Raw genomic sequence first — 25742 nt, forward strand, 5'->3', positions numbered from 1 at the left:
AAAAATAATAATAATAATAATAATCTTACAAACAATTTGCATTAATATAATATTACACAAGGATAGTTTATTATAAAATTAATTAAATTATGAAAGAGTAATATTAAAAATAATAAAATAATAGTACCTACTTTGGTTACTTTTTTGGTCAGGCGCGTACACAAGGGGGGGTTCTAGGGGTTCAACCCCCCCCCCCGAAATTTCAGGAAATAAGTTTTATTATTTATAACCTTAGGTTAGATTATATAAGAATAAAAATTTAAAACCAACCCCCCCCCCCCAAAATATTTTTTTGTGTACGCGCCTGTTTCTGGTATTTTAAACTAATAAAAATATTTAAAAAATGTGTGTAAATATAAATGTTATATAAAAAAAGTTAATACTTATTATTTGTTTGCGCATTATTAGGTGAATGTTAATGAATGCAAGTAGGCGATGTTTCAGATATTTGATTATTTGAAAAGTCTGGGTAGGATAACTGTTGGGAGTGATGTGATTGAAGTGTGTAGTTAGGTATTGGGACAGTGTTGGTAGAATGTTGAGAGTATACAAATCGAGATAAAGATGGAGTTGGCATTGAATAATGAAAATTATTATTTATTCTAGTAGCAACAGGATTTGGCTGGTTTTGTGGATATTAAGTAAGGGGAGAATTATGTTTTTGAATAATATTTTTTAAATATTGCACAGTGTGAACTTGGAAGTCTAACTTTTCATCGTCATTCAATTTTTTAATATAAGGAAGAAAGGACATCACAATATTTTTATAGTCCGACACATGTTTCATGTAAGCATCACGAATATGCCTTCATTTTTTATCTTTTATTTCTTTTACTGGGTATATGTAAATAAATAATATAATATAAAAAAAAAAACAATTAAGTAAAATAAACAAAATAATGTATTTTTTTTAATCATATTTTCTATTTTCTTATTTTCATTATTATAGTCGAACTTATTACAACGATCTTGATGGTACATTAAAAACAAATCATTAAATAGAAATGTTGTTAAAAATAATTTTTTTATTTAAAAAGCAAAGAAATAAAAATTGTATTTGATACATTTTTGAAAAGGTTTTACGTAAAAAGACGAATTGAAAAAAAATTTTAAAAAATCCGCACTGTTACTAATTTTTATGCCAATGTTGAAAAATATTAGCTTAACTAAGTTTAAAAAAAAATTAGGTAATAATTAGTATGTAAATCACATAAAGAGTGAATGTGTAGTTCTAATTTATAATTTATAAATTATAAAAAGCAATTTTATTGAATTATTATCATAATGTACACTGTATATATCTTTTTTACTTTTACTTTACTATTATTTATTAATTTAAACTACACTCATCTCAAATTAATAATTTAACAAATATATTTTTTTATACCGTATAGTAATTAAATTTCATAACATGTGAACATAAGTACACGACCTTCATATTGTATTTAAGTTATATAATATTAAAACATAACAATTGTCAATTTGTAATTTATAATTATTAATTTTATCAAAAACATTTCTAATTGCAACTTGCATAATAATATATTTTACTACTAAGTCCTTTATAATTAAATATATAAAACAAAAACTTTAATACCTTTAATTATGAATTTTATTTGCATGGTTTATTACATAATGTTGAAATATTTATTATACTTTATACTAATATAATAATATTTAGAAATATTACAAAATATATAATGATGTGTAGAAAACGCTGTACCCGTTTGTTAATTATAACCAATAGTGAAATAATAATTAACATTATAACTAAATTTAATTTGAATTGTCGTTTAATAAAAATGTCCATTGAATAATTGATATTATTATATATTATGTCTAATATAAATGAAATCACATATTGTACTAAGTTGTTAAGAATATATTTTCCTATTACTAAATATATTTTTTCAAGAATGCTTAAAGATGTTACAAATTAAAATTACCTACATCATAAATTCGATTACATGTTATGTAGATATTGACATTAAAAAGAAAAATAGTTTAATGTATCATATATTTTTTAATTTAACTACATTTATATTAATATAAATATTATATTTTCGAACCATATAACGATAATAACTAATAAGGATCACTGAAGTTATATACTTTAACCTAGGTAACATTGAGTGTAATGATAACATACTAACACAATACATTATGTTTGTGCATAATACACCAAGGTGGATAGTATAGAGATGTGTTAATATAATAGACGAAGTGTACCAACTATTTTGAAAATAAAATATGTTTCATACCTAAGCAATATTAAGGTAAAAAAATAATACTGCTTATAAAACATGTACCTAATGATGATTTTTCACTATAAATAACCGATACCATTTAATTTTGAATCGAAAATAATTATAGTTTTTTTTATTTTTCATAAACGCTTTAGTTTTATACAAACTATTTTAAATAAAATAAATATTTCACGACACGCCATTCGTCCAGTCATATTATCACGATCCCCTGGTTTGAGAAGCACTAGTATAGGCAATGGTTTGTGTTAACTCGACTGACTACTTAAATATTATATTGATCATACTTATGTCCGTATTCAGACTTTGTACAGCCACACCCGTAATTGGAACGTGTTGTCTAAACATTAATTTCTTACTATATTAATGTAGGTACCTTTGTATACTTAAATTACAGTGAGTATGAAAACTAATTTATACCCGTATACTAGGTATAATGTACCGGATGTCCGGTTGTATATTGTTTACACATTTTATTGCAATCAAATGACAATATTTTAAACTTAGCTGTATCGAAAAACTATTTGAATTAATTGTCAGTTTTAAAGAAATACCTATATTGTTTGGATTCAATAGTTCTAGTTTATTTTAGTTTAAATGTTATTTTTATTAAATATTCTCATTATTCAATTGAATTATATCTTTTTCAAGATATTGTATGACTGTATGAATAAGTTTAATAAATTAATCAATCAATTGGAATATATTATTATGTATAAATTATTAATAAAATAGGTGATATTAAATGAAAAACAATAATTTAAATAAAGTATAATAATTAAATTCGGTGACCAGTGATACGAGTAGTATGATCTTATTATAATTATTTTCTATTTTCTTCCGTAATAAATTATAATGATATAAATTGTTTGTTTTTTTTACTGTATGGAAAAAACCAAAGTACAATAAGTAAATCACAGACTTCTATACTAAGTACTAACATAAATAGCAAATCTGTGAAGTAAATAGTACTTATCACTAATTAGAGTTTAGTTATGAATGTTATTATATGATTTAATCAACTGTTGAATTATGTTGTACATTCCACCCCAAAACATTGAGGTTTTGTATCTTGGTTGATTAATAAAAGACTCGTTGTTTATAAATTTATAATGCCGGAAGATGATATTGAATCTAAAATCTATTTTATTCCATCTTATAGCAGAAAGAAACGCGGTAAACTAATGTAATATATTCATTTCTTAAGCCAATAGGTATATATACGTTTGAGTGTGTGTTGTATTTGTTGTTATTCAAATAGTATAAGTCGTAAATACTTAATAATTTTACCAGTTATTTAGATTGTGATTTTCAAAATATTTTGAGTTTTTTGAGCTATTTATAGACAACTGAAATTTTCAATTTTTCTGAAAAATTTTTTTTGAAGTGTCGATAAAATTTTTTTGGCCCTATCAAAATACTTGAAAATTTTTACAAAGTTCCTCATATGTTATTCTTATAGTGATTAAAAAATTATAAGAATACATAGGCACAATTTTTTTTTATTAGCATTTGAAGTTCAAATTTTGACAAAAATTCATCAAAATGATGAATATTTGCAAATTATTTTGTAGGTATAATTCATAAAAATGTTTGTATAGGTAGCTAAGAGTTGAAAATTTAATACAAGATTTTTCATAAGTTTAGCTTACAATAATTATAAAGAACTTAAATGTTGGTGTATTCAAGCCATTAAAACATAAACCACCTTTTTCACCAACCACTGGAAATTATATCCTAGGCTGACAAATCATCTTCGTTCAGAATCGTTTTTCGTATACAATGATACCCATCATTGCATTCAAATTTAACCTACCCTCTTCTGAGGTCCACCCCGCCCCCTAATGTACAACAGAACGGTACCCACTTGCCCACTTTTTGTATATAAGTTTAAAGATAAAAAGACAGTAATCGTGTTTGCGGCGCCGACAATACGTCCCGTTGACCGGTACGTGTATAGTGTATACTCGTACGGTGTACCTACTGTACCTGCATTATTATATACCATTGTTACAGCAGATGGTCGACAAAATATACACACCATGTTAAGGTACAAGACGATATTGTTGTACTTTATAACACACGAGAGTACATCATTGTGGAATATATAAAATAATATAAATATAGGTAATCCGTAAAAATATAAAGAGCAGGAAATACTGCGCAGTTTCTCGACTTAGAGAAACGTATTGTAATAATACATTGCAGGATTTTTTTTTTATTAAATATAATATTATAATACATACATTTTTTATTTAACATTTTCAAAAAAATATCTAGATCTATTACAAAATTACATATTTTATCGAGTGATTATATCAATAAATTATAATAACTGCAGTAAGTTAATAATTATTATTACTTTCTAAAATAAAGTATAACTACACTTATTACTGATAAATAATTGCATTTGCTAGAGCAACCAATTTTACTTAACACTCGAGTAAAGAATAAAATTACACGACGTGTATAATCACAAGTATATATCAGTACATCACTTTAATATAATGTTTTAATGACTACAAGAACATTTGTTTCAAAATACATTGAAACATACACGTATACACGTATATACACGTTTTAGGTATCTATCTATTAAATATTTCGAGCTGGTATCTCATTCACTTCCACCTATGATTTTATACAGCAATGTTAATAATTATTAATATCAAAATATTTAAAATATTTGGCGTATCTATTTATTCTAAGTAAATGAATACTGAACTACTAGGTACTTAAATATTCTTAAAGATAAAATAGAGAAGTATACATAAGATTCTATATTATAATTTAGCGTTAAAATAAATTGATGCATAATTTTCTTAGTCTCATAGTCGTACGATATGACTATATTTTTATTTTTCATACCTACCCTTCTATTGTTCAGAATATTATGTTGTTGCGCATTTTATGTATGATAATTTACCGCGGGTAAATGGATGATGCATAAATTATATACGGTCAAGACGTGTGACTGGTTTTAAGTTTTTAAAACGAACTTTTTAATATTTTAAATATTTTTTAAAGTGAAACTTCTATACGCGCCCTGGGAATAAATTTTCAAAACTGCTACACACGAGCCATAAAGGGGTTGGTGACGGTGCCGTAATTGCCTGTCTTTATTTAAAACATGCGCAACATAATAATTCAGATGTGTTTTTTGTCCAACGTACCGATTGATACAGCAAAGAGATAAAAATTCTGAAAATAGATTTGAATTTTTCGTTAAGTCTATTTGAGAACGGTCAGTAGGTACACATTTTTGATATTATCTACCAAAAATCCTAAAATCATTAAATTACAAACGAGTAATTAAAAAATTGTCATATTTCAATAATTGTTCAAAAAGTTATATTTTAATATCAAAAATGTGGACTGGCCGTTCTCAAGTAGACTTGTCGACGAATTCAAAATATATGTTTTCAGATTCGTCTTATTCATAAATAAAGCGAAAATCCGTCACGATTTATAATACAAGGCTATGACTATATTATATATTTGTTATTATTATTATCTAAGGTTGACGGCGTCGGTGCCGTGTTCTGTTCCTGACTCGGCAGGCTGGCGCCCTATACAGTCCGTCACAGAACACGAGACCGGTCGTGGTATGGCGATGTACGTTAGGTATCAAGGTACCTGCATCATAAAACATATTGTAACAGCAAATGGTCAACAAATACGCATTATGTTAAGGTACAAGACGATATTGTAGTATTTTATAACACACGATTGTACAGCATTGTAGAATAGGTACCTATACAAAATAATATATAATCCGTAAAAATATAAAGAACAGGAAATACCTACTGTGCAGTTTCTCGACTTAGAGAAACGTATTGTAATTGTAATAATACATTGCAGGATACGTATTTTACTTGTTCGATTTCATTTTTGAGCTGAGCTGTGACTTAAATCCAACACGCATGACGAGCGTTTCCGTTCATTTTGTGTCTTTTGAAATAAAAGAATAAACGATTATAAACATAATATTGGAATTTGGAATCGCGTATACTCGGTGAGACGATTTTGCCACCAGAACACGAGACTGCGTCTGCCGTCTACACTCTATAGCTATCTGAAATAAAAATTGTACCTATTTAATTTGAATGTCATCATAATATAATAACAATTGTTCTGTTCGAAATTAAAAATTAAAATATTCGGTGCAATGTGAATGCATTGTGGCAATTTTATAACACATCACCTCAACCCTAACTTCTCACATAATTTTTTTATTTTTTAAATACAATATAATATTTAATTAAAGGTTAATTACAAATAATATTAAATAAGTATAACCGGAAACAGCATCATCTAAAATAATTACCACTAACATTATTTACACCAATGGTTTTAAATTTAAGTATTAATAACTAAAATCGAATTATTTAATAATAATAGGTACATACATACAATAATAAACATAGTCGTTGTCAGTATAAAATTAAATGAAGCTAAACTTTTTACAAAAATATTATATCTATCAATTTGGCTATTATTATATAATTTTATTTTTTGAAGTGAAACTTCTATACGCCCGCTGGTAGAAAATTTTTAAGGCTGCGACACACGACACACTTTCGCCATAAGACGAAAATCCCTCACGATTTATTTATTTATTTATTTAATGACCGATATACTTCAATAACAAAATCAGAAACAACGATAGATGCTGTATTTTCTCGTTATCTTGACATAATCGAATTAAGAACGTACATATCGTATTTTAGTTACCATGAACCGATTATATCCACTGTACCTATTGCATCATCAACACAAATATACAGGCTATCGAATGCAGAACTTTAAAATGCAAACAGGAAAAAAATAGTGTAAAACGACTAATGTGTGATATTAAGTAGGTACCTATGTTTAGTATTTACATTATTTTAATTAGTAATAAAAAAAAAACAAATATTTTGTGGTTTTTTTTTTGTCTGATAAAGTAAATCATGAATAATATTTTTGTATTTGAAAAGTTTTAATGTTTTTTCATTGGCTGAAATAATAACTTATCAATTACATGCTTACTAGTTATGGTTTATCATGATTAAGACTACCTAGTACCTATATACATAGTTATTCCATAATTGCTGACAAATATATGTATAATAATTAATAATATATTAATATACACATGTAAGTACATTATAACGGAAGGTCTATTTAAAGTAAGAAACTCTTTATTTAAAAAATTACTTATCAACGTTTTTGAAAATACTTATTCAATTACTTTAAGTTGTTAAAAAAAAAAAAAAAACAAATTTTTCTAAAATATTATACCTATATAGGTATTAACTATTTTTTATTATAATTTTTTATATTTTTTCTTTCATTAACGATAACACGTCCTCATTCACAAAAAGATTTTTTTCTAAATGTTTCGATTTATATAAAAATCAAATTCTCGACCTGTCTTAACGTTTATAGAACAATATTAATTATAGACACGATGATAGTACGTATATAATGTCTTGGGCGATAAAAGCATCGTGCCGTAGTTAAATTATTTAAAATATTATAAACAAAGTATTACGTTGTCGCGTGATTGCCGGTTAAAAAAAAACATAACAAAACACGTATGAGCACTTTTAATTGAATTATAAAAAGAGCAAAACCTTCACGGGTTTTTTGTGTGCTGTATATAGGTACCTACCTACAATATTGAAATACAGTAAAACGTGTGAGTCGGACGAATATTATTTTTGAATCTGTGTACGGCGGACGATAATAACAACGACGACGACGACGACGACAACGACGAAATATACACATCACGATAAAACAATAATATATAATTTAATAAAAAATAAAAACCTAAACCGTACGACGTCGTTCGGCACGTCGTCGCTTTGAAGACGGCAGAGAAATTTGACGGCGAACGGCAGCCGCTTCATCGCCGCCGGTTGCACTTGACCAACTCCGCCAGCCACTCCATGGCGTCGCACAGCCCGTCGTCGGCCGGCTGACCGGGCGCGGCCACCGCGTCCGTGCTGGCCAGCCGCCACGGGCGGTCCTGTCCCATGTGCTCGTGCAGCCTGAGCGCGCCGGCCAGGGCGGACGCTCCGCACGCGTCCGGCGCGGCCGCCTTGTTGGCCACGAACAGTACGGGCAGGTCCGGCCGGTCGGCCACGTCCGGGTGCCGGAGCATCATGTCCAGCTCGTCCTTGACCACGGCGAACCGCATCGGGTCCGTGCTGTCCACCACGAACACGATGGCGTCGCACTGCGCGTACATCGACTCCCACATGCTCCGGTACCCGTCGCGGCCGGACATGTCGCTGGCGGTGAACTTGACGTTGTTGACTGTAAACGATAAACACACAATAAACAAACGACGGATAAACGGGGCGATCTATATGTTTTTAGACTTAGGTACGAGTATGTAAGTATACAGAAGTATACTGCAGTGCAGTGCTCTCGATCGTCCGCGGAATGTGCAGGTGGCTAGGTTGGCGTGCACGGATAATCGCCAAAATTGAAATTCAAACTAAAATGTTATAATTGAATTTAATAATGATATGTGCAGGTATTGTTGAAAATTTTAAATCGCGTAGTTTCGAATTAAAGTATTTAAGGAAAACTAAATTAGAGCGTGCGGTTGTATTTTTATAAAAACCTTCATACAATATTACGAAAACGTTTAAAAAATTATAATAAAAATAAAAGATGCGAACAGGTTATAATGAAAAACTGTAAACTATTTATGAGTAAAAACTTTCTCCGGGAAACTACGGATAATCGAGAGTACCTACGCTGTAATGATAAAAATAAATATACCAATATTACGTATAAAACGAGTAGGTACATAGGTACGCATTTGTAATATTATGAGAGGTAGGTCTTATGATAGGTATTGTTGAAATTCAAAACTACAAGTTTTCATTTTTATTTGTATTTTGTAATATTTTTTTTTTTTTTTTGTTATAGAAATAGTATTTCGAGTATTAATTTCTCAAAATTTTTCAAATCGATTTTTAGTACAAAAAAGATATTTAATACTTTACGACTTAACAATAAGTATTCTTGGAGATAATACACCGAAAAAATATTGATTGCATTTTAATTATTATGTGTACAAGTAAACTAAAATATTTTATGTATGTACTATTAGATTTTAAACGTAGCGATTCGCTTTAACTTGTTTTCTATTTGTTTAGAATACTGAAAAAAAAGAATTCGATAGGTCCAGTCGTTTTTAAGGCGTTCAATATAGGCAATTTTCTAAGCGCTTGCGGATCGTGTAAATGAGGAAAATACGTTGGGGCGCATTTACCCAAAACAGAACACTTTAGGGAGTAAATTTATACAACGTTTGGGCATGATATTTCCCTTCATAATAACACGTTTGACACTTATATTTCTTTGCATATTATACTAAATCTGAGCCTATTAGGGTTACCCAGAAAACATCACCGCGAGAAGGTTGGCTCAATAGTCAATTTTTTTACAACGTCCTAATTTAATTTTTGTGTATTATTAATGTATTATTTATATAAGTATTATTATATATTAGGATCTTCTCTATTAATGAACTAATTTTTTTGCCACAAAACGTGGTCCTAATTTTTTAATGTAATTTTAGTTTATTAGTTATTTTTCTTTTAGTCATTTTTAAATTAATCTCTGTTTGAATTTCCATCAATACGTTAAATATTAATATTTATCTATTTTTAACACAAACAAAATTAGATGTATAGTTTACTGTCTACTAGAGACATGGTTAGTACCTATTTATTTTATAAAAGCAAACTAGGAATTTTTTTTATATCATATTTAATTAAAACATACACACTATAGTCTATAGTCTTATAGATTTGTCTATAACAAATTATAAGTATTTTAACAGTCTTAAAAATACGTATTATTAATTATACTGCTATAGGTATATAATATATCTATATTTATTTATATTTTATTTTTTTCATATAAATGTGTAATTAATTGCTTATTTATATTTTTTAGGCAAGCCCATCCAAAGTCTGGGCCTCTAAGAACAAAATTCAAAAATTAATGTTAACTATTAAAAAAATATTTATTGTTAAATATTATTTGATGAAAAGTTTTCTTATTATTCTTAGTTTAATCTACAACCATACGAATACTTCAAATTTATCATTTGATTAAGAACTTAGAAAAGATAATTTACTAAGTCAATGTTTTAAACAAGTCACAGAAATCCATTAATTATAGGTAATTATTAATCATTATGTATTAAAATAGTTCATTTTACTATTCGTAAATCGTAATCATAATACAGTATGTTCAGTTATTTGTTTGTCAAAAACATTAGATTTAAAAATTGTAATGTGTATAAGAATAATTATATACGTAAAATTATTATTTTTACATTTGGTGAAAGTTTCAAGTAAATACAGTTATTATTTTTTGGTTTATTTTAAAAATAAAATCGATTTTAAAGAAAATAGGATTTATGTAAAATTTCTCATTTTTCCTTAACTTATTGTTTGTTTTCCTTTTATTTTAAAAATACTGTGAATTTTTACTCTTTTTTTTAAGTATAAATTAAATCAAATCTGTTATCAGAAACTACCCTCAAAGTAGAAGGTTGAAGCATTTTATTCATTTCTATTACTGTACACACACACACACACACACACACACACACACACACATCATTGTTAAATGTTTAATATATCTCTGCAGTTTTGCTTAGAATCTAAAATTAGAAAAAGTAGATAATAATTACCTATATATCCTACTATTTACTATAATATTTAATACAATATAATAATAATAATAATATTTATTGGCCAAGAGAAAGATACAATTTTGATAAGAATTTGATGATTATATATACAATATGGTTAGATGGCCCATCTCACCACTGAGGATAACCTCTTATCGGTGATGATGGAGTACTATTAAGAGCTAGGTTGGTATACATTTATAATTTTTTATAATATTTTAGGTATTTCGTAAGAAATTGTGACATATCTGACTATAATTCAAAAACATAAATATATAAATAGATATACCTGTACAACTATAGTAATTAAAGCATAAATTGTAGAAAATAAATAGATATAATATAATATAAAAAAAAAAAAAAAGAAAAAATACATCAAAAATTAGAATTTATAAATAAGTAAATAATAGACTACATTATATAGGTGCACTGGTATATTACATAGTTTGTAGGTCACTAGTATTATTTAACAACCATAATTTAATGGATTGTTTATATATTTTATAGGACGTACTGTTAATAATTTGCAGCGGAATTTTGTTAATAATTTCATACCCACTTGCGAAAAGCATCGGCTAGATTTCAATATACGAACCGTAGGTATTTCTAAGTTGTTTTTTTGTCGTGTATTATAGTGTCTAGGTTTGAACTCTATTAAATTAAATTTGTATGTGTAATATAGGGCATTTCTGTAAAATAATTGTTGCGTCGTAAGAACTTTAAATTCAGTAAATAGATCTTTGGTGGGATATGTTTTTCGTTTACTCAAAATTATTTTAATTATGCTTTTTGGGCTCTGAAAATTTTATTGCTTCCTATAATACCTAATCCACCCCAGGCGGTTATTCCGTATTGTATAATAGATTGTGTCATAGCAAAGTATATTAAACGTAGAGTCTGGTTATTTAGGTATTTTCTTGCGTTAATGAATAGATAGTGCATTTTCCGTAGTTTCATTATTGTGCTATTTATGTGTGTATCCCATTTTAGGTGTTGGTCAAAAATAACCTATACTAAAATATACCTACATACTTCTTAAGGTAGGTAATCACACTGCTATACATAAGTACATTAAGTGTCGAGTGTATCAACGCATCTAATACCTATCCAAGTTACAGTGTATCTATTATGTGTCAAATTTGAATTCAATGCACCTATACAAAAAACAATTCTGAACAAAGACAATCTGTCAACCTTTATTATTGATATACCTACTATAAGTATATTTTATGACACATTTTGCTATTAGTAATATGATACAGATTGAATTATTTTTGCCGAAAATATTAGATATATAGGTAAATAATATATATATATATATATAGATATATTATTATTATTAAAATTAAATTATTATAATGATATGCAAGATATTCCATTAACCACACTCAGTCCACTTTTTTCAATAATACGGTTATTCAAATTGATTTTTAAAATTTTTAAATATACCTACGTATAATTACCATACTTTAAAACTCTCGAGGTACAAAATAATCACAAGAACACTTACATACGAACACGTCGGTAGTGAAGCCGACGGTTGGCGCTATCAGTTTCCTGGACAGTTGTTCGCGGTCTGGTTTCAGACGGTTCAGCAGCGTGCTCTTGCCGGCATTGTTCAGCCCGACGAATAAGACGCGTGCCTTCCGCCGGCGTGGAGTCCGCCTTACAAAGCCCAACATCCTCGTCAACTTTCGCCAGATGTTCATAACCCTCGACGGCGAGTGGAAATTTCGGATGTGCTGTAAATGGGTGGCGGAAGCGATTCGTCGACGTAGGTAACTCGGTCGAATTTGACGTGCTGAAACGACTTACACGACTCGTCGACATTGATAAAGCCGCTCTCGCACGCGCGCTCGATCGTTGGCTATAGCTAACTACCTAGCTACCTACCTACCCATTGCCCACGATATCGCCATGGTTACTCTGTACGAACTTGTGCAACACAACGGCTACTCGCAATCATTATTACTATTATTATTATTATTATTCATGTTTTTATTAAAGTCAATAAGGAATTATTACCATCATTACAATATGGTAATAATAATGTAAAATAGATAATATACCTATTGTTAGCTGCTTACAACTATTATATAATTTAACACTCTCTACAAGCTCGCAAAGTATATATTTTAAGAATAAAATTTATAGCGACATTGCCATCGCGCATTAGAGATTTTTTTGATAAAAGTTCGAAGTTTTTAAGTTCATCATATGGAATTCACGGTGATAAACGCTGACGTCATACGGTCTGGTCGAGATGACGATTATCAAAATGATTCGGATGCTACTCGGACATTCGAACATTTCGGATGTCTGGATCTCAGTTGTTCGAGTGAGATAATAGTTTTATAATATCGCATCTATATACTTATAATGGACAATTTTATGACCATTTATTTTTCTCTATCGTATTTTATTGATTGTTTAGGATCACTGCAATTACACCTATGTGTCTGTGATCGCGGTGTTCATATTTACAATTTTAGTAAATTTATAAAATAGTGTTTGTTATTTTATTTGTTTCATAGTTGGTAAATATATATGAGTAGTTAGTTATACATTCCTGTTAAATAAATAAAAAATACTTAAAAAAAATAAATTATTATTTAGTCTTATTTGTAAAATATTTGATAGAAAAAAATGATTAAAAATATTATACAATAACTACCTATATAAAGTAATTAGGAACTATAATATGCAAACCCATGTTACCCATAGAATACTGTATATTTTAATATTTATATTATTTAATCATAATATGTATGTTCTCAACTGCACGATAATTATTAATTTGGCTTTTCGATGAATGTTAAATTATTTTATTTTTTTTGATTTTATGTAATTCATGAATCATGATATATATCAGTGCCCTGGTATTCAGCTTAAACTAATTATTAAGTTATAAATTACTTAACTACCTACGTATTATTCAATTATTGTACCTCCATAGAAATCTTAATTTTGTATTTCTTATTTATGCCTGACAAGTGACAATCCGCGAGCTCATCAAAAAGCATACACAATATTTAAAAATTAATTGATTTCTTATGTGGTACTAAAAATAATTATAATATTTAAACAAAGTTTTATACATTTCACGAATTATGGATATTGATAATTTAACTTAACCTATACGTAAGAAATTTTTAAAATTGTGATTTTATTATTCGTAATTATATAGCTATATCTTCTTATACGAGTATACGAATAAATGTTTTTACCTCCCTAACTATAGTTTATAAACGGTTACTATGTATTAATTATTAATATTATTATACTTATTAGCTATTAGTTATTACTAGGTATATATCAGAGTTCAGATGTTGTAAGTTGTAACACATAATAAAATATTTAAAAGAAAGCAAAAAAGCAATAAAAGTTCTAAAAAAGAAGCACTACTTATTATTTTTAAGATTCATTATTTGATTACTAATTTTGTTTTAATAATTTAATTTAATATATTTTATTTTAGCAGTTAATATGATTGTAACAAGTAATAATAACTACAGTCTACATTTATATTGTAAAATTTATTATTTTATCAAACAATACTAATTGATCGCAATTAAAAACATGAATTTTCTAAGTCTTTAATTAAATCATACTAACGTGCGGAATATTATGATCTTTTGACTAGGTATTTTCCTTATAAATAAAGCGCACTCGTGATACGACGAAACAATTAACAATAAACGACTGAATACAATTAATACATCTATACTAATAATATAACAAAAATTAATAAAGTCATTTACTGCGATTTTACCTTTTGGAACTATGCATAAAAACTGATTAAAACCTACTTGATCAATTTTCGCTGAAATATAATAAAAACATTTTATTATTATTTACTTAAATATTCATCTTTCAAATAGAAAATAATGGTAAATAAAATACGTAGATAAAACTCTCTTTATTAAGAAAAAATATTAATGAAACTTAAAAAAAAGCAATTTAAAAATAAAGTAAAAATATTGTGTACTAATTCTGTACACGTAGTTTCCATAGCTGACTTTCTGTATTAGACGACCAAATAGAAAAAAAGAAAATACCTACAAAATCCGAACTTTAGTGAGATATTATATAGTCTATGGAGAAAGGTTCCTAAACTTTTAATTGTACGACCCATTTTGGGAATTTTTTAAGATTTGGCCACCCACAATATCAACGAATGACCTTTTTTATATAGATATATAATATATATAATACCTATATATTTATTAATATTTTCATATTGACATAACATCACTTTAGTATATGAATAATTATTAATTTAGTTAAATGGCACGTACAAGGTACAATGTAATTCATAATAATTTATATAACATTTTAATACAAATAACTATCTGTAATTTTAGTAAAATATGTTTGAAACTACTGATATAATTATTTATTATTTACAGATATACTGCATATAGCCAATTTGTGTTTGATATCGTCATCCAATCTTACGTCATTAAAATTACCTGTCAACCGAATAGAAAAAATTTGCAATCTCGATTCCTTTACTAACCTTGTCGAGTTGGACCTTTCTCATAATCATATCAAGCAAATCGAAAATCTTCAGGTAGGTAATACGTTTTTTATCAATAAACACATAACCTATACTTGAGTAGCTAAAACAAACTTACGTACTTAACTAATTAACTACTGTAGGTATTTGCACATTTTTTCAAATGAATCATAATAAATAATAAATCAGTTATAAAATAACTGCGTTGTGCATATAGTGTATTATAGTCAAATCAGGCTTTTTACTAAATGCCTAGGCATATAGTCAAATAATTTGATTTTTATGCAAATTCACTATCCCCTTAGACATTTAGTTAGGTAAATGCTTATTTCACGTCAAGCAAATAATAAAAATGAAACATTTTGTATCATTTTAAAAATTTAACTATATTTTCTATTAATTATTTATTGCTACTTTTTTATAAAAAATCTTTGTATTTTTATTAATATGTATAACACGAAGGTATATGAAATATGTTTAATTTCGTGTTCATCGGTACTATTGTTTTAAAATTTAAATCATAAATATATATAGGTTATTACTAGGATTTGTATTTATATGTATTAAAAAAACCAAAATATGTAAATAAAAATTTATAAAAAATCATTTCTGAAAAAAATTGCTTTATAAGTACTTGACAAAAAATGATAGTAAAACAAATGAATTAAAATTATTATGAAATCAAACCTTATTCATCTTGTTCTTGAAAGCAATTTGATACCATATGATTTATCGTTTGGTCGTAGCACAGATTTGTACTAGCTCTCTAATCCCTTCTATCGTTTATCGAGGTCAAATATCGAACGTATTATATCGACCGTAGGTTAAGTTCATTAATTGGTATTATTTTGTTTACATAATTTTGGAAAAATGGGAAATTGTCTGTATTGAAAAATACATATAGTATATATAATGTCTAATATTAAATCGTAAATGAACAAATTGTCGAAATACGACGTATGAAAAATGGAATTATCGAGAAATACCTATGTAAAAACCAGAGGCGCCCACAGAGAGAGGCCAGTGGGTGCCATTACACCTACTGACATTTTTCAATTAACAAAAAAATCATTGTGCACGTGAGATTCATAACTTTATTTTATAAAATTTCGGAGTAATTAAAAAGATCAAAGTTTATAATTTCCCGTATTAGTGAATCATCTACTGCACAAATAATATTTTTGATTATCTTAGTTCTACTAAAATAACATAATGTTATTGCGAGTATGTGAATAATGAATATATAACATGCATTTAATTTTGCACCCTCTGAGCTGATTTTCTGCGGGCGCACTTGAGTAGGAATTACAATACATATAATAATAATATTATAAATGTAAAACTTTTGATTGTTAAATTACTAAGGGATAAGTTAGGAATCAGTCAAATATAAATTGGAGTGTAAACAAAATACAAAAGTTTATTATACTACTTAATATGTTATTGATTAGTATGATAAATTATAATTTATAATGTTCCATATTACATATCATATGAGTAATGAGTATGTGACGAAGGAGTTTTTATAAAATATTATTAATTGTTAATTATAAGTATAATTTTCTGATTAAAATATAATAAAAGTACATACTACTTATATGTACCTACTACCCGTAACTAAAACAATAGCTATAATATCTACTCGTACATATAATATTGGTAAAAATTAAAATATTATTTAAAAAATTATTATACATTTTACATTTCATTAAAAATAAAAAATAAAGTTACATTTAAAATGAAAAATACAAAATATTGACGATTGACAGTATAATACAATTTACAGTTTCAAATAATGTATAAAAAAGTATAAAATATATACTTTTTAAATAAATAATTTAAATTAAATTAGTACTTACTCATATTATCTTACCATGTGTATTATAATAGATTTCTGTATTAAATTTTGTCGATAAATTAACAACATTGATTACCTATTATTTTGAAGGGATTAGTGAAACTGCAGCGTTTGATTTTAAATCACAATCCATTGACGAAAATTCAAAATTTGGATACACAACGCAATTGTTTAGAAATGCTAGACATAGGATGTTGCAATATAACTGATTATAAATTTGTAAGTTCGTAGTATACCAATTTTCTAGATTTTTTATCTACGATAAACAATTAAAAAAAAAAAATTTTAATGAAATTTCAGACTTTGTACTTAAAAAAATTTACAAATCTCATATCGCTTGTAATAGAAGGTAATCCGTGCCAAACAGAACCGATTGACTCGGAACGGACATTCATATTGTCAATTGTACAAACGTTACTGGTGTTTAATAATAGAACTATTACAGTTGAAGAAAGAAAAGAAGCTTTCGACATCCACAGGTTCTTTAACTTATTGTAGTTTACAACAATGGTGTATAAACAATTTGCAAACTTCATGGGGCGTTAGTCTCGTTCTCCCAATTAGAATTGATCCATGAACATGATGTACATTATTATAATTTTTTCATAGCGTGGACAACTTTATTTTGAATAGTGCTAGCCCCTCCCCCACATTCTCAAAAAAAATGTGTTCACTCGTTTTTACTTTATATTACTGGTACATAAAATATATAACATGTTGACAGACATACTTCAAAAACCAGAACGAGTCAGTGCACATGAAATGTTTTTGTCGAGTATGGATTTTATGTATAAAAAAATTCTGTATTTAGTTTTTATTTTCAGTCAAATGATTACATTGCTAAAAAAAAACGACAGGAAATGGAAACTAATGTCTGTGGACGAACAACTGCGACTGGAACGGATGGTAGACAGAAAGAACGCTTTTTTAGATGGAATCCCCGAAGGCGAAGACGTCGATTTCAACGTAAGCGTATTTCGCAACACAACTGTGGAACATGTTCTGATGGAAAACAGTCGTTACGGAATCCATAACGTTTACAGAACGTAAGACCTTATTATTATATCGGAAGTTAAGTAGACTTTAGTCACCACTGGTGGTTTTGAGGGGGTAATTGCTTATATTCCATTTGAGACTTGCTCAATTCTTTTAATTATATAAATGTTAAAAAATAATTATTTATTATTTATGACAATTATTAACAAATAGTTAGGTACCTAAATATACCTAATAAAAGTTTTAAAATATAACAAGAATTAAACATAAATACACCTGATCTTCGGAAAAAGAACAAAAACAAAATACTTGCATATTATATTTTACAATAGACCAGTTTCGTCATAGACTATAGATTCGCTATATCCCTCGTCGGAATTTAATCAAAATTATAAAATTTAATTAATTACATAACCTAACATAACAATCCTAACACATTATTTGGTTAATGAGAGGTGATTTTTAACGGTTTTTTATTTGTTCTGGTTTTTTACTTTTTCCTCGCCCATCGACCGTATAGATATGCAGACGACTTCAAGCGAATGATAACCGAAATAACGGAAGCTGCTGAGACAAGCCGTGGGATCCGTTCCAGGTTGGTCCACGAATTTCACGAGGAGCTGCGGCAGTTGATTGACAGTGGAGTGGACGAAAGCAGAAAGTTAGCAATTATTAGTGAATACTTTATTTGCCACAACAATACGATAAAAAAAATTGAAATTATACATTTTAAAGATGGAATAAATGATAAATACTACGTAGAGTTGATGATCGTAATATTTTTATATTATTGAATATAAACACTAGCACTCAAGGCCGTAACTAAAAAAAAATTTAGGGGGGGGGTTCAACATTTTTTTAAATATATAGATACTGAACACTTGTAATTTTTATCTTTAATTTATACGTTAAATATTTCTACTTTTAAAATTTTCGAGGGGGGTCTGGACCCCTAGAGCCTTCCCCAGTTACGGCCTTGCCAGCACTTTAATATAAAATTAATAATTATCTAGATAAGATCATTTTTTTTATCTAATTTATTCTAATCGTAACATAATTTTCTAAATACTTTAAAAGATAATTTATTTGAAAAAAAATTATCTAGATAAATTATCTATACTTCTGTCAACATATTATGATGATAGGCGGTATGTATTCGTGTTGTAACTATTTAAGTGTATAATTCCATTAAAAATCTTCAACATCGATGTGAAAACAATTATGATCACAGCTCAACTTAACTGAAAAATAAAGTTTTTTAATTACAAACTACCATGTCATAGTAATTTACGATAAAATATGTCCAAAGACTCTAAGTATATATTGTATATTATACATAATATGATAAGAGAAGTATAGACTATATTATATACATTAAAATAAGATATTTTTTTGCACATTTAATGTTAATATCATTACCTATCTGTATTTTTATTTTGACTTTTTTACGATGTTTAAGTATTTGTATGCAAGTACGTATACCTATGTACATGAACTACGTATTATGATTTATGATTTATGATTTAAATATATTTATATATGGTAGAAAAGTTATAAAATATATCTATCATAAATAATCTAACGTACTAATACAGACTTATACAGTTAATATTCTTAACTTTAAGTTTGATCATAAATAAATTTACTTTAATATTAGCTTAAAACTAACAACACAAAATTGATTACTTGTAATCATTATCATTAATTAAAATGTTAAATGTCTTTAGTGCATGAACTATAATACGCCGTTTAATCATCTTAATATCCTAACTTTACAATCATTCTTCTTGAATCATTAACCCTCTCCTCGGAAAATTTACATCGATTAGACCCTCCCCTATATCACTGAAGGCAGCTCTGGTGGGCTAGGTAATATACTATGAGACAATTATTAAACTTGATATATTAATCAAAATATCGTGATAAAAATATATACGTATTTGAAAACTAACAGTTGTATTACACGTCATAATCTCGTTTTATAGATGCGTTTCGGAGTTTGCGGAGTATAAGAAACGTGTGAAATGCGGTTTGTCAGCAGGAAGCGATGACGGTGAGAATTCAGCAACGAACGATGTTAATATTGCGTTCGACGAGAAGACGCAAGTGACATGGCTCACGCTAATGAGACACGAGGACAAATTGTCCAGGAAAATAACGGTTAAGTATTAACTAATACTATAGACTATAGGGTAATGAGTATTTATAGACAATAAAAGTTTAGCGACAGATTAAGCAATTTGCCGCATACAACCAGAAGGAAATGTGAAAGATGAAAACTCTTTAATTTTCACTTTTTTTTTATCCAAAATATTCACAAATAAATGTATGATTAATTTAATAATTATTTATTACTAAAAATATAAAAACTTAACTTGGCGCGTAAACTAAAGTATGAATAAAACAAGTTGAAATTATTAATGTTTGAAATACCGGACGGCTTTCCTTTTGGCTTTTACCATAATATATGTATCATCATATTTTATTCTTTATGCATGTGTCGTATCATTTTAGAGTAATCGTATTTTTCATGCAATGAATATTTATTTATTCATATCATGTAAGTTAAATAATAGTTCATGAAATGAAAACTCTTATTTTACACGTTGTGTAAGTAAGGTTTTTAATTAATTACACAAATAGGTAACTTTTTATGAAAACGAAATAATAACAATAATACAATTAAACGAATTTAATATTTTTAAACTGTTGGCAGCATTAAAATATTAAGTAGGTACTGTACTGTAACTGTACTATGATATTATGTTTAATCAGGCGCGTAGTCGGGGGGGGGATGTTAAAGGTGTAGTAACACCCTCCTCCATCAGCCGTGGTATACTTAATATGTTTTATCAGGATAAAAATGCATCATAAGCACAATTTATCTTTAATTGATTTATGATATATGTGTAAAATTTAAATATATGTTAAGTAATCAATTTTGTGAGTATAATTTTGTCAATTAATTTTGAATAACAGTAATAACACCACCAAGAGTTTTCCATTTCAGGAACTTAAATTTGACTTACACAATATAATCGTAGTTCATGAAATTCGGATATCCATTTTATGAAAAATACGATTACTCTAAGTAGATGCGAGATGCGACATAATATTATAAATAACTTATAGGTATTAGCATTGATTATTATAAAATATAATCAGAATTTTTAGAATTATTTAAATTATTATGTATAATAAATGGTATTAGGTACTTTCTATTTGTATTAATATTATTAATATTCGATACTAGAACCTATATCGGAGGTAAGTATTGGTTAATCTAACGGTTAGATTAACTAATACTTGGGTTATAGATTCTAACATATAAGTTTTTTTTATATTGATAGTAATGGATATTTGAACTGATATCGTAAAAGTCTTAAAATAACTCAAAATATGCATATATAATTACTATTATTTATTTAAATTAAAATTGTATTGACCTCAAATATTTATTTTGAGTTCTTGAATGTTTCTATACATTATTATTGTTTAAAATGAACATAATTATTAATTGTTACCGGAGAATCAGAAAAAAACAGTATCAACCAGTCTCTAATTATATAAATCTATTAATTTAGAAAATGATTGCTGAATTGCGGGATGTACTCGAAAAACAGATAGTCGAATTCAAACAGTTAGTCAACGACCGATTTTGTATGTTACAAAGACAGCAAAACATATTCTTACAGTTTATTTTAGAGTACGCTGTGTCTTCGGTGCAAAGTGATGACGTACGTATAATTATAATTTATTTATTGACGGAAAGAATAAAACTCAATTTACAGAACAATTAAGTATGAAATGTTTAGTATATTATATCACATTAAAAATAGTATAATACAAATAATAGATGGATGTACTAACTAGTACTTATATCTAATTCATATATACGAATATTATCGTTATATATTATAATAAAATAAATACTTTTTCCTTATGAATATGAACAATATTATTTATATTTTAAAGGTTTTTCTAAAAAACCATTATATTTTATGAAATGTTTTAAAAAAATAAAACTCAATAAAGAATCTGTATCAAACGAAGGGCCATTCTCTTTGTCTTACCAATTAGATACGACACCAGAAGATTTTCTATAAGTTTGGCTTACAATAATTATAAAAGAATTTGAAAGTTGACCGATAAAAAAAATTTCATCATTAGTTTAAATTTTTATTTACTCATATAATAACGATTTATTATCAAATAATTTTAGATTTTTGTTATAGTTAAAAATTACAAGTAGTAGAAACTTAAAACATGCATAGTTACTGTAGTTGTTTAAATTGACATTTTCTGTGTATGGTTTAATTTTAGGGTATTCAGGTCATTAAAACATAAACCACCTTTATCACCACCCAATTTAAAATAACATAATATATTTTATATTATATTATATCCTAGGCTGAAAAATCATCTCCTTTCAGAATCGTTTTTCGTATATAATGATACCTATTATTGGATTCAAATTTAATACTCCCATAATATATAATATGGTATGGTAAGTATGGTATAATATGCAAGCATTACAAACTAGATACAGATATATATGTATTATTTATTTATTATTTGAATAACTATAAAACTAACTTATGATGAACTTTGTATTAAATTTTCAAGTATTTTGGCTCAACCAAAAAATTTTTTATCGATATTTATAAAAAAAAACTAAACAAAAACGAATATTTCAAATGCCTATAAATAGCCTTAAAATTAACGAAATATTTAAAAAATTAAATTATGTAGAAAAAAATTTCAATCTAAATAGTTGGTGAAATTTTCAAGTATCTACGACTTAAACTTTTGGAATAATAATAAATATTTAAAATCGTTTGAGGATAAATCATTACGCAATTTCGAAAAAATTTAAAATTCAAACGAACTTAAAATTTTTCCTATAAAGATGCTTAGAGTTTCCTCTATAGCTACTTGAAGAAAACTTATGGAAAACTTAGTGTTGAATTTTTTAACCTTATTAGATATAAACACAAATAAATGTATGATTTTTCAACTACAAAATTACTTGCAAATTTTCGTGATTTTGACATATTATACCTATCATAAAAACTTTAACTAGGTATAAACGCTTAAAGAAAAACTGTGATTAACGATTTTTGATTTTTTTTTAACTATAAAAAGAACAACTCCTAAGGAACCTTGTATTAAATTTTTTTATTGTCAATACAAAAAAAAGTTCTCAGAAAAATCGAAAATTTCAGTTGTCTATATTGTAATTGTCTTGTAGCTCAAAAATGTCAAAATATTTTGAAAATTTCAAGTATTTACAATGATTAGTTTTTGAGTACAACCATACAAAAAAATCGATTTGGTCGAAACAGGGTTTTGAATAATAATTTCCGTTTTTCCATCACTTTTTTTTTTCTCGATTTGTTTGAAAATTATTGGAAAATGTTTACTTTTGACCTGTATAATGCACCAAGGATTTTACTTCGCCATCGTAAATCACCCACGAAGTTTGAAATTAAAGCATTATTTCACACACACAAAAATAAAAAAAACACACACTACTGTAAAATCAATACAATCATCACTTCGTTCAGAATCTAAAACTATCTTTTGAACATTATAACTATCTACTTATTAGTTGTTATTCGGCACCAATTTCTTAATTCAAATGGATACACCATTTGATATTTATTCAAATAAAATGATATATTAAATATTACAATAGTTAATTATAATATTTCCGTAATCCTGGGTTAGGTATTTATGTTTATATATTATTATGATCGAATTGTTTTAATTCGTTATATTTATTTTTTCACTATTTCAGATAAACAGTAGAATTAGTAAAGTTTCACAGTTCACAAACGATATTTCTCAATGCATGGAATCCCAAGCATCGCAGGTGGAACGCGCTGAACTATACATAACACAAAGTGCTTCCAAATGGTTAGATGATATATTTAACAAATTGAACAGGTAAAAATAACAGCAGGTGATAGAAAATTATACAATAATTAATAAATGTCAGTTATGGGGCAACAGTTCGATTCGTGATTACATGGTGGTGAAACATTATTTTATTATTTTATTCGATGGTTAATAACAATTACCTATTTATGATATTTCGATCAAAAAAAAACCCATGATCGTTAAACCACAAATGTAAATAATTTGAATACCTAGTTTAATGAACAAAATAATGTTTTTAATCCGTTTATTAAATATAGTTGTAATTCACAAAACATACAAATTTAACGACTCATAATATGACTCTTATTAAAAAAACTCTCACTTCTTTTTTGCCAAGTTAAATATTCAAATAATTAAATAATTCAAATGCGTAGTTGTATTATTTATCGTATAGGTATATTATTAAACATAATAATTTCTAGTTAAAATTAAAAATAACTTTGCAGTGAAGAAATCCAAAGAAATCGTCGGAAGATATCAGAAATCGCTACATTTATCCATAATCAAAAAGAAAAATCGGAAGTAGCAGAGTCTTAGAACTTAGTAGTTTTATGATATTAGCAATTAGGTATACCTAACTATAGTTTATTACTATATATGTAAATATGTAATATGATGTTATATTATGAAAATCCGAAGTATAGTGTTTAATTTGTATATGTACAAAATACTTCTGATTTTTGAATGTTTTGAACATTAACAGATGATTACCAATCAATATCGCAACTTGGTATATATCGGTGGGTGTGCAAGCAAATATTATAGGGCCCATGTAGCCAAGGCTCTAAATACCTAATAAATTCTTAAAAAATATCAATTAATGTTTGTAATAATATACATTATTGTACATAGATGGGTGAGGAGCAATAAGTGACCTGCAGTTCCTTAAGACAAATTTTTCTATCTTATTCCACTAAGAAGGCAATAAACCTTCAGCTGCCACTACACAACAAAATTAAAAATATGATGATTAACTATTAAGATTATAATATTGGTGGTATTTAATATTATTCAGCATCCTGCCATTTAAAATTATATTTATTTTATGATTGTATTTAGAATTTTGTACTATATTAACAATTATGGTTTCAATGTATTCATTAATTTATATTTTTTGATGAAATAATATGAGACTATATTTCGTAAAACATCTTGTCAATTAAATTTATTAAACAGTCCTAATGATAATTAATATTTAATATTAATATATACCTAATACATAGGTATCTAGTTAATAATTTATACAAATAAATTACAATAAATATATTATATTCAATATAAACTAATATTACTTCTTGCAGTATGAAACAATTTTAAAAATTATCTAATAATATGCAGAATTGTGAAGGAAAGGTCGGTAGTATTTAATTAGATTTTATTATTAAGATCCTTTTAATATAAAATAAAAATAAAAAATATTGGAAAATATTAGATATTAAAATAAAACAATTT

General features: G+C 26.9%; 2 protein-coding genes across 5 annotated transcripts; one reads left to right on the plus strand and one right to left on the minus strand.

Annotated features, from left to right (window-relative positions):
- Positions 1-4558: 4558 nt before the first annotated feature.
- Positions 4559-12834, minus strand: LOC114132965 (ADP-ribosylation factor-like protein 6). Of its 2 annotated transcripts, XR_007606359.1 has the most exons (3): positions 12485-12834; positions 8082-8570; positions 4559-6339 (listed from the first exon to the last, which is right to left on the minus strand). XR_007606359.1 is itself a non-coding variant. In XM_027998575.2 (2 exons), the coding sequence occupies exons 1-2, from the start codon at positions 12681-12683 to the stop codon at positions 8158-8160; spliced, it is 612 nt and encodes a 203-aa protein (XP_027854376.1). In that variant the 5' UTR covers positions 12684-12834; the 3' UTR covers positions 4559-8157. The 2 variants fall into 2 exon arrangements, 1 of the variants encoding a protein (XP_027854376.1); XM_027998575.2 differs by having other exon boundaries at positions 4559-8570.
- A 155-nt stretch (positions 12835-12989) lies between these two features.
- Positions 12990-25463, plus strand: LOC114132958 (dynein regulatory complex subunit 3). Of its 3 annotated transcripts, none has more exons than XM_027998568.2 (11): positions 12990-13312; positions 15384-15547; positions 17442-17570; positions 17652-17830; positions 18176-18397; positions 18868-19008; positions 20333-20507; positions 21932-22084; positions 24148-24296; positions 24737-24858; positions 24994-25463. In XM_027998568.2, exons 1-10 carry the CDS (start codon positions 13192-13194, stop codon positions 24825-24827), a joined length of 1524 nt encoding a protein of 507 aa, XP_027854369.1. In that variant the 5' UTR covers positions 12990-13191; the 3' UTR covers positions 24828-24858; positions 24994-25463. The 3 variants fall into 3 exon arrangements, with proteins under 3 accessions (XP_027854369.1, XP_050064005.1, XP_050064004.1); XM_050208048.1 differs by having other exon boundaries at positions 25143-25463; XM_050208047.1 differs by having other exon boundaries at positions 24737-25463.
- The last annotated feature ends 279 nt before the right edge of the window (positions 25464-25742 follow it).

The sequence above is a fragment of the Aphis gossypii genome, chromosome X (assembly GCF_020184175.1).
Source record: "Aphis gossypii isolate Hap1 chromosome X, ASM2018417v2, whole genome shotgun sequence".
Taxonomy (NCBI): Eukaryota; Metazoa; Arthropoda; class Insecta; order Hemiptera; family Aphididae; genus Aphis; species Aphis gossypii.

Excerpts from the sequence above, each read along its gene's own strand:
- LOC114132965 (XM_027998575.2), bottom strand. The coding sequence starts at position 12,683 with ATGAACATCTGGCGAAAGTTGACGAGGATGTTGGGCTTTGTAAGGCGG. Across the intron at positions 8,571-12,484 it reads CACTACCGACGTGTTCGTAT|TCAACAACGTCAAGTTCACC; the intron begins GTAAGTGTTCTT and ends TATCGTTTACAG.
- LOC114132958 (XM_050208047.1), top strand. The coding sequence starts at position 13,192 with ATGGAATTCACGGTGATAAACGCTGACGTCATACGGTCTGGTCGAGAT. Across the intron at positions 15,548-17,441 it reads AGCAAATCGAAAATCTTCAG|GGATTAGTGAAACTGCAGCG; the intron begins GTAGGTAATACG and ends ATTATTTTGAAG. Across the intron at positions 17,831-18,175 it reads GAAGCTTTCGACATCCACAG|TCAAATGATTACATTGCTAA; the intron begins GTTCTTTAACTT and ends TTTTATTTTCAG.